The sequence below is a fragment of the Lathyrus oleraceus genome, chromosome 7 (genome assembly GCF_024323335.1).
Source record: "Lathyrus oleraceus cultivar Zhongwan6 chromosome 7, CAAS_Psat_ZW6_1.0, whole genome shotgun sequence".
Classification (NCBI taxonomy): Eukaryota; Viridiplantae; Streptophyta; class Magnoliopsida; order Fabales; family Fabaceae; genus Lathyrus; species Lathyrus oleraceus.
In genome coordinates this window covers 102333728-102344444 of record NC_066585.1, presented here as the reverse complement: position 1 = coordinate 102344444, position 10717 = coordinate 102333728, and the positions used below count along the sequence as shown (strand labels likewise).

The 10717-nt window shown below is 37.6% G+C and overlaps 1 protein-coding gene and 1 long non-coding RNA gene across 2 annotated transcripts; one reads left to right on the top strand and one right to left on the bottom strand.

The window, feature by feature from the left end:
- Nucleotides 1–1853: 1853 nt before the first annotated feature.
- Nucleotides 1854–4724, bottom strand: LOC127105847 (uncharacterized). The gene is made up of 5 exons (XR_007795148.1): nucleotides 4140–4724; nucleotides 3762–3997; nucleotides 3441–3499; nucleotides 3116–3280; nucleotides 1854–2293 (listed from the first exon to the last, which is right to left on the bottom strand). It is a non-coding gene; the product is annotated as an uncharacterized LOC127105847 (long non-coding RNA).
- A 376-nt stretch (nucleotides 4725–5100) lies between these two features.
- On the top strand, nucleotides 5101–5840 carry LOC127102241 (uncharacterized). The gene is made up of 3 exons (XM_051039640.1): nucleotides 5101–5117; nucleotides 5170–5311; nucleotides 5396–5840. Exons 1-3 carry the CDS (start codon nucleotides 5101–5103, stop codon nucleotides 5576–5578), a joined length of 342 nt encoding a protein of 113 aa, XP_050895597.1. The 3' UTR covers nucleotides 5579–5840.
- The last annotated feature ends 4877 nt before the right edge of the window (nucleotides 5841–10717 follow it).

The following is a 10717-nucleotide window of genomic DNA, read 5'->3' as shown; positions in this document are numbered from 1 at the left end:
TGCAGAAACTACAGCGCAAGAGGTTGCCTCGGATTCTGGTTTAGATGCTTCAGCCTGAAGGATATAGAGTCCAGCACATTCTTTAGCATTGCCAATCGTCCTCCCCGACTCCAAAATCTGAAATTCACACAGGTTAGGAAAGAATTTAGTGATACACTTCAAATCCTTTGTAAGTTTACTAATGGACAGCAAGTTACAATCAAGTTTAGGCACATACAGTACTGAACTAAGAGTAATATTTTGTGAAATAATGACTGAACCTTTACCCATGACCTTAGAAAGGGTACCATCAGCAATTCGAACAGTCGAATTATTTTGACATGGAGAATAGCTATCAAAGACAGTCAAATCTCCAGTCATGTGATCAGATGCTCCTGAGTCAATAATCCATGAATTTTGTTTTCCCATGCTAGTGTTTAGAGCATGAAAAAGATTACCTTTTTGTGCCACAGTAGCTGTACCAATTGTTTGTTGAAGCATTTTTTGTAAGGCTTCCATTTGCTCCTTGTTGAATGGTGATGAGTGAGAATTTACCTCAGCTGTGTTCCCCCTGCTGTCCCGGTTTTTAGTCCATTTTAGCTCTGATGGCTTTCCATGAATGATCCAGCATGTCTCCTTGGTATGACCCGGTTTCTTGCAGTGGTCACACCAAGGCCGGGTTTTCTTTTGGAAAGAACGCTGATCTCCCCTTGCTGCCATTACAGATCCTTCTATAGATGGGACTGCACTGGATTTTCCAAGCATCACTTTTCTCCTGCTCTCCTCTCTTCGTATTTCCGAGAATGCTTCTCGAATTTTTGGAAGAGGTTTGGTTCCAAGGATTCTCCCACGAACTTCATCAAGTTCTGTGTTCAAACCTAATAGAAATTTGTAGACTCTATCTTTCTCCACCAATTCTTTGTACTTCTTTTTGTCCTCCGTGCAGCTCCATTCAACTTCATCATATACATCCAGTTGCTGCCAGTGACGATTGAGAGTATTAAAATACTCTGTGACTGAGCGGTCATCTTGACGCAAATCATGGAGTATACTCTTGATTTCAAAAATTGCAGATGTATTGTCGACATTAGAGTAGGTTTCCTTTACGGCATCCCACATCTCTTTGGCAGTGTCATAGTACATGAAATTTTCTCCAATTTCATTTGTCATGGTGTTTAGCAGCCATGACATTACTAGATTGTTTTCTAGTTGCCATTTTTCGAGGGTTGAATCCCCCTTTTTTGGACACTTGGAGTCTCCTGTGATATAACCTTCCTTCCCTTTTCCTTGAAGGTAGATTTTGACTGAGCGCATCCATTGATTGTAATTCTGGCCATTCAATTTGTGACCAGTGATAGGAAGAGCATGTCCTTCAGCCAAACTGTTGGCTGAATTTTCTGCTTTAGTATCTGCCATGGGTGGTGCTCAAGATTTAGGGATGGTTCAGATCTTGTGCTCTGATACCATATAGAAATATATTGTATATTTCATTGTGATAGGAACTATTACATTGTACGGTATAAATAGGATACAACAAGCTGTACTAACTTGTTAATAAACAGAGAAATAACTTCGTATAATTGCTGCTACCTAAATAAGGAAATAATAATAATAGAGAATAAATCTATTTACACCACTGTTTTGTAACAGCTTAACAAATCATAATCAAATGATTATGATTTGATATGTGCTAATCTTCAACAATATCCATAACCCCATAAACCATTTTTTAATTCAAAGTGAAACCATTTCCATTTGAATTCCTATTATAAAACCCATACATTCAAATCTTTAAAAACTCTACAAGCCATTCTCATACCAAATACTATACAATTTCATTCAAACTAGAAACCATTTTGTACTTAAACCATCAATTCCAATGTTTCATTAAACCTTTTATTCAATGCATATACAATCCATAAACAAACCTTCTATAACAATTGCGAATCCTATCACTCATTACATTTAACCATTTCAACATCACATTCAATACAAATTCATTGACTCTCCATGTTTACATTTCCAACATAATTCCATCCAACCAAAAAAAACTACGTAGTTCAAACCAACCATTGATTTCAATTCGTTTTTACAATCCAATCTCATTACAATATTCAAATTTCAAACCAATTACAAGAAAGAAGTTACAAGGTCAATTCCTATGTTCTAAACTCCATTCTCTTCATCCCACCTTTGCCTCCAAGGTCTTCAAGCATCTTGGACCTTAGTGTGTTAGCATGTTTTGAGTTCTTCACATTCAAGCCTTTTCATGCTATGCTCCACAGCCCATACGCCCCGCCAAAATCACCGTAACCTGCAAGCACAAAATCAAGCATTCATGTCAGAACCACTGCTCAAATTTCCTTTATAACAAGCATGATCCTAATGGTAAACCTTTTTTCACTAATGGAATCAACCATTACCCTAACTATTTTTAGAAAAAAGCAACAATCTTTTCAAATCATAACAGAACCTGGGACTGTTTGTTTTGCAACCTCACTATTAACCCGGCCATAATTACAGACGGAAATATATAACAGCAATCCAACACTCTCCTTAAAATCAACGAAACCAAATTAATTTGCCATGAATGCCAATAGGCCAATTTCAGCTAAATTACCAGCAGGATTAATGGTTCACAAAAAAATCATCATAACTAAACCTACAAATTCATAAACCTCACTCGTCACCAACGGAAACTCAAAACGCATAAGCTTGCTAAACGTTCTCAGTATTCATCCTGCAAAATCGTTTCTAACAGGACACAGGTTAACATTGCCAAGCTTGACAAAAAAAAAACTAATAGAATGCAACAGAAACCAAAGCAAATTGACAAACAGGTTTTACGACATAACCTGCATAACCAAAGGACAACAGGAATATGCTAAATTTCAGGATAAACTCACCATTCTGAAATTCTTGACTCTCAACCAACCGTTGCAAGCACTAACTTTCTTTCCAAGTATAAATAACATGATTCTTTTTAAAGAAAAATAGAAGTTGTATTTCATTTTACATTTCTCCTAAATTTCGACTGGATCTCAACCAACTTTTATCTTAACCCAACTCATTCTACACGTCATGGTATAACAACATTCCAGCATTCACAATGTCAACATCAAAAGAAAATCCTTACCTCAAGCAAGATTTCGTCCAAGATAGCAAGCAATATTAAATTCTGGCAGGACATTACGACACTCTGCAAGTAACAACCAGCAACAAAGCAATGCAGGTGAACCTTCCAAAGCAATTCATTCTAGCATGGCACTATTTAATCAGCGGATATTCCTCACGCTTCAACCTGAAATGATCAATTTTACAACAGAAAATCAGCATAACAGAATTAACTAAGAGACACCTGCTAATAGTTGGCGTCCTAATCATTGGCTAGCATATCCCATTCATTGAACAACCATCAATTAACCCCATAATTAATTCCATAACTGAATTTATTAACTAACCTAACCGCCATCCAATTAATAACCAACTGAACAACACTTCTTAAACTTCCTTCCAAAACCTAACAGAATTGAAACATAACCGATATTAGAATCCCTTCACCGATCCAAACTGAATTCGGTTATAACAATCTCATGGATACAAAACAGAAAAAAAACTAACATATAACTGAATCTCCAACTGCCTTAACAGAATGGAACACAACTCCATAAACCCCTAGAATTAAAAGGAATAACGGGCAACTAATTGGCAGGGAATAAACCCCTAGAATTAAAAGGAATAACGGGCAACTAATTGGCAGGGATCCCTATATAAGTCATTACCCAATCATTGCAGAGGGTTGGTGATTCAATCATAGAAACCAACTCTGAACCTGTTAAGTGATTCTTCACCCTCATGAGGATCAAAATCCTCTTCCCAACCTGAATCAGCTCTAAACTACTATGACGATTTTCTTCTAACCACCTACACAACCTCCTCCAGGAAGCCACAACAGGACCAACTATCCACCGCTACCTCAAGAAACCATAACGAAGCCACTTTGAATCTCCAACCGAACCTGCAAAAATCCCATCCTCTCAATACGTAACAAAAAAAACCTTCATTTGTTTCTCTGTCAAGGAGAAGATTGAAGAAGAAAACAAAAAAGAAACAGAAGGATTGAAGGGGAGAAATCGAAAGGAGCTTGAGGAGAAGCATACCGGAAGAGACGCGCATACGAGGCTCCACTGTTCTTCTGCAAAAAAAGGGTCAAGCGGACGCACACGAATAAGGCTTCGCATCAAGCTCAATACGCCATCGCACGCGACAAAGAAGAAGCGCCAACATCCTCCATCCCAGAACAATAACGGCAACACAAGCGTGATTCAACCACAACTCGAACCGAAGACGACAACAACGTTGAATCGAAGGAGAAGATCACCCGAAGCCACCACGTCGGAATCATCCGATGAATTTTTCCCTTTGTCTACTTTCATTAACGCACAAGAAGAAACCTTTGTTGGTTTCGATTCCGGCGACGAATTCAGGGCTTCGTTCTTGCTCTAGTGTTCATACGAGATTCGAAGACAGGGTACGCGATCTAGATTGAAGCGAGACTCCGTTTTGAATGTGGGAACCATTTCGACGATGTTGTGGTGCGTTGGCTTGGATACATGAAGACGGGATCGCGTTCCGGCGAGGTGCATCTCGCTTCCTTCGTGGCATCTTATTGGGAAGTTTGCCAAGACTCTCGAAGCTGTTCTTGGATCGCTTTTTTAAGGAAAACTTTAGCTCGTATCCCTACGATTGTATCACGCCCATACAAATAAAATTTTTTTTGACCAAAATACCCTCATATAAATAGGGTATATTTTTCAAAAATTGAAATTTTTTCCATTTGTGTTTGAAGACTTCCGGAACACATATTTTTGCATTTTTTGGCATTGTAAACCGGAACACTAAGAGTAAGTCTTCTGATTCACATAGTGTATACCGGAACACTTATCTAAAGTCTTCTGGTTTGTTTCCTTTTGGGGGCATTGAACCGGAAGTCTTTTAGAAAGTCTTCTGGTTTGGTTGGTTGTATACCGGAACTCTTTCTTAAAGACTTTCGGTTTGGATGAACTAAACCGAAACTCCTTTAAGAAGTATTCCGATAGTCAACCTTTTATTTTTCCACACATGAACTCTTCTTTGAAGTGTTCCTGTGCGTTTTTTTTTTAATTTTTTTTTTATAATATTTTTTTGTAGTGGTAGGATTCCAGACCGCACTTTAGGCCGGAGCGCATCTTCATCTGCAGCTGAGCCAGCTGGATATCCGGGAGGGTCGTACGATACGTCTCTTTTGGTGAAGTACGAGCATCATGTTGCTCGGCATTTATGGTTTGGTGAGGTAAATAAACGGGATATATTGAAAATGAATAATAGTTGAATATTTTATATTGTGTTTTCTAATATGTGTTTTAATTGTTTTTAGGAAAAAGGTCCAAAGAAAGAGTTGAAGGTTGCTGGACATGGACTGAAGCTGACATCTAGGGTTCCATTGGCTCTTCCACCACAGATGGAGAGTTGGGTATCTAGATCTGGTTTATCTTCACTTCAGAGAACTAGTCTGAACAAGATAGACACAAATCTTGTCTCTGCATTTGTGGAAAGATGACATCTAGAGACATCTTCATTTCACATGCCGTTTGGTGAAATGAGCATTACTTTGGATGATGTCTCATGTCTGCTTCACTTGCCCATCAGGGGTATCTTCTGGAGTCCTCAGGATGTCACGGAAGAGGTAGTTGTTGAACTTGTTGTTGACTACTTAGGAGTGTCACAGGGTGAGGCACAATCACATGTTCATAGCTGCAGGGGTTCGTATTATAAGTTGGAGTGGTTATACGATTTATTCGTACAGCATAGAGCTGCTTCCAGCTGGGCATATGCGACTAGAGCATATTTGTTGATGTTGCTGGATTCCATCATTTTTGCCGATAAGACCTTTACACTTGTAGAGGCACGATACCTCCTATTGTTTACGGACTTAGATAGATGTTCATGATATAGTTGGGTAGCAGCTGCACTAGTTACCCTATACAGATATCTTGGAGATGCGTCCATGTTCAGTTGCAAACAGCTCGGTGGATATCCTACTCTCCTACAGGTATATAATTTAATTTTGTTTATTAAGTGTTGGATTCATTTTATAAAATATGTTAACTTAATTTATTTTATTTATTATGTTTGTATTTTGTAACAGTGCTGGATTCACGAGTACTTTCCAACTGTTGGAAAAAGAGGGGAGAATTGGAAACCATCTGATAATTGTGGTCTTCCTCGAGCGATGAGATGGTCGTATAGGCAAGGAGTCCTGAAGGTTGATGATTTACGACCTATTTTGGACGAGCTGACTTCTGTCGGAGTCATATGGCGTCCATTTGAGGATCATAGAGCATGGCGTCAGTTTGATGAGATATGTCTCTATATGGGGTGTTTGAAATGGGGTGACATAGTTGTTCCATACTTGCCTGACAGATGTTTACGTCAGTTCGGGTACAGACAGTATGTTACATCCCCACCTCTTGATTGTATGATGGCGACGGATATTGATGTTGATTAGATTGGTTACCATCAGAGCGTTATCGTTGTGATCCGTCCAACTACCCTGGCCACCACTCCATCTGATGTAGAAGATGGTTATCTGGAGTGGTATTATTGTGTTTCGCATCCACGGTTGGTCCCTCCCCATCGTGACGATCCAAGAGAGGTACCAGTTCCTGTATATGACGCCGGACCATCTGATCCTGATTGGGCTCGTGTATTACATTGATTCATCGCTATCTGAGACAGGTTAATGCCGAAGAGGAAGATCCACCGTTTGCTGATTTATTTGAAGCTTTGCATATTTCTCGTCCACATTAATTTATGTATTAAGTTTTAGAACTGAATATAATAGACATAATATAAAATTCGTGTTTTGATTACATATTCATGTTTTGAGTACATATTCATGTTAATATAGGTGTAAGTAATTTCCAATGTTGTAGACGTCCTGCAAATCCTAACATCCAAGACGTTGCTGTATGAGAACGAAATTTCCTCCAATCTAATGTGACCGGTGGCAACGGAAACCCCTCTTTCATGTTAACCTGATAAAGTGAAATAATTAAAATATTAAGTTATATAAAATATTAAGTGAAATAATTAAAATATTAAATCATATAAAATAAGTTGTCATACAAAATACGTACCTGAACCCAATGATTTTGGTTAATAAAACCAATGCAATAAATAGAGACATTTGGTGAATGTGAACTTGTCATCGGAAAGAAAGTCATGCACGAATTGCCTAAATAGACAAGTACAACATTATAGCGATTCGCTATCAAGTAACCCATATCTGGTAGAGTCAACCATTTTTCAGGTGGCTGTGAACCAAAGGATTCTATCATCAAAGATTCTCTCACTTCTGACAACCAATTAGAAAATAACTTGTCATACAAAGTTGACTTATCCTTGTCTATTATTTCCAACCCCAACTCTCTGCGAACCATTGGCCAACCATCCTCACCATATCCATGCAATGATGCAATGACTCTAAATCCACAATTACCATCTGATTCAACATTAACTACATCTTCAATGTATGACCTAATATGATTAGGAAATTGAAGAGTGAATTGTGGTTGCTTCTTTGATAATTTTAACTTCTTAGAAGTCTGTGATGGTTGAGATTGTCTTTGTGAAGATTGAGATGCCTTATCAACATACTCATGATACGAATGGTCCATATAAACATCATATTCTGCTTGTTTTTTCCCTTTCTTCTTCACTCCTCATTTGGTTTTTAGTTTCTCGGGTGGTGGACACAATGGAGTCATTGTTGGGTATGCTAGTTCACATACCATACTCTTTAATGCCCTTTTCCCAATAACATCTAATGACCTAAATCATTTCCACAATTCATCCATTGCACAAGTCATATCCACCTCTGATCCATCATCTGCACCTACCTCTAACTCAACTTCCATAGTTAGTTTCCTCCAATGAACATGAACAACATCTATGGGTATCGGTATACCACCTAGTGCATATCTTCCTAACTCACAAGCACAAGGTAACCCATAAGATGTTCTAAGAGTGCAACCACATATTTGCCTGTTAGTTCCAACATAATCAACTCTCAAAAACTTTTCAGCAATACGTCTCAAAGCAGCTTGAGATACGGAACCACGCAAATAACCATAAAAGGGACTTATGTGCGCGTGCTCAACTTCGTAAAAACTCTTTTGAAAAGAAGCTCTAATGTTTCCCAGTTGTAACCTCAAGTTGTTATTCATAGCTTCCCAATATTTGACCATGTCACCTATACTGTTTTCTAACATCTGCTTTAACTTCCAATGAGCAGATTCAACCCTAAAAATATTGAAAATAACACATAAAAAATGCATAGAAAAAATATCACATATAAAAATAACACATAAAAAATTATAAGACGTACCGATTAGTCGTTGTGTTACCCAAATGTAGCACTCGATTAATCCATGCTCCAACAAATCTATGTTTATGTGGAGTCAACCATGTGTCTTTCACATAATTCATAAATCCACTATAATCAACACATGCTTGCTCAAGTTGATGCAACCGTTGACCATACTCAACCTCATCACTAGCCTAAACAACTTCCATCCATAATGTGTCTATCGTCTTTTGCAGGTCATTCACCACATGTTGTTTGTATTTGGCACCAACGTTTTTGTTAATGTGAAATCTACATAGATAATTAATCGACATGGGAAACACAATTTCAATTGCTTTCATCAAAGAAAGATCTCTATCTGTCAAAATCACTTGTGGACACAAGTCTTTCTTCACAAACAACTCTTTTAGTTTCTCCAATACCCAACAAAAATTCTCTGTCTGCTCAGACTCCATATACGCAAATGCAACAACAAAAGTCAACTCAGTTGATGTCATGCCAACAATTTCAAACAAAGGTTGTCTATATTTGTTTGTCTTGTAGGTGCTATCCATAACTAACACAATCAGAAAAATATTCAACAACTTAACTGAATCAGGATGGGCCCAAAATATCTCTCTCACAACTTCTGAGTCATCCTTTTTTCTACTCCAATAGACATAGTCTGCATCCTCAATAAGCTTAAACAAATGTTGTATCTCACTCCTAGGACCTCTTATCTCTTTTTGTATCACACTCTTATACTTGTATACTTGCGTAATCTGAGTGACACTCTCAGGATCTCGGTCTTGCAAGGAAAGCAATATGTGTCTAGGTGGTACATGTCTCTTTGTCAAATTAGCGACATGTTGCTTCTCATCTGTGGTCAACCTACCAATAAAGGAATGATCTTATAATTTATCAGGTAAACCATGATTATGTAACCCACATTTTACATCAATCTTCCAACCAGGCCCATCTTTCGCCGGAGTCGACCTGATTTTAAATGGACATCCACATTTCTTGGACGCACTTTGGGTACCACTATCAGTACTCTTGTGTTTCCCACATTTATCACAACCAAATATTAATTTGTTACTTCTCCCTCTCTTCCCTGTTTCAGTATCTGAACGACTGATAATAATAGTTACTTTATTATCGATTTCAACCTCTTTAATCCATCTGATCACCTCTTCTCGTGTACCAAATCTTTCAGTCGTTATAAACGCATCAGAAGTATCTACACATATTTGGGGAAGATTTTTCATTCCTGCATAATAAAAAAAAATTAAAATTTTTTTTTAAAAAAAAAGCAAACCGGAACACTTCTTGAAAGAGTTCCGGAACACATAATACACAAACCGGAAGATTTCTTCAAAGAGTTCCGGTATGTGTCACTTTGTTTACCGGAACTCTTTCAAGAAGTGTTCCGGAACGTGACTTTTTTCTTAAAGAACCGGAACTCTTTCGTGAAGACTTCCAGTTCATTACTTTGTGTGTTCCGGATGTCTTTTGTGAAGTCTTCCGGTTTGGAAAAAATACATACCGGAAGTCTTTTTCCAGGAGTTCCGGTGCGAAGGTGAAATGTGTAATTTTTGAAAGTTTCAACTGAATGGTAAAAATGAAATGGTAAATTGATTAAAACCAGTTAAGGGTAAAATTGGAATTTTTGAAGAATTGTAGGGGTATGAGGCTAAACGTAGGGGTACGAAGTAAAATTTTCTTCTTGGAGAGGTTGAATCAGATCCGTTTTTCTGATTGGATGGACCTTTAGCCCAAACCAACAGACCATTACTGGCTTCACACACCTCCCTCTGCCAAAATTCACCCTGGGCCCATGATTAATTAACTCATTAATATTGTTTTTTTCTTATTAATTTGCATTAACCCCACTTAATCTTTGTTAATTAATCATATTGCTGATGTGTTGTTAATCTTGGCAATTAATTTTTTTTTTCTAGACTTTGATCCTTGTTCAATTAGTCATAATTAGGGATTAACATGGTTTTAGAAGAACAGGTTAAGTTCACCATATGATTAATTAGGTTGTTTAGAAGTTAGGTTAATTACCTCTCTTGATTTTTTATCCCATTAATCATGCCTCGAGTAGTATAATCCGCCATTTGGTTTTGGTTAATTCATTTTTGTTGATTTAATTCATGATTAGAGTAACATGCTTAGCGGTAGATTTTATCATGATTTCTTTTAGATTAACTTTCCATTTCGATTCATCACATTATGATTACCATGTTCATTAGATGAAGTCATGGTTTAGGTTGTAATTTCGCCATTTCTTTAGTTTGGTCCAAATCCATTTTGTTGACTTCGTTCATGATTATGTAACATGGTTAA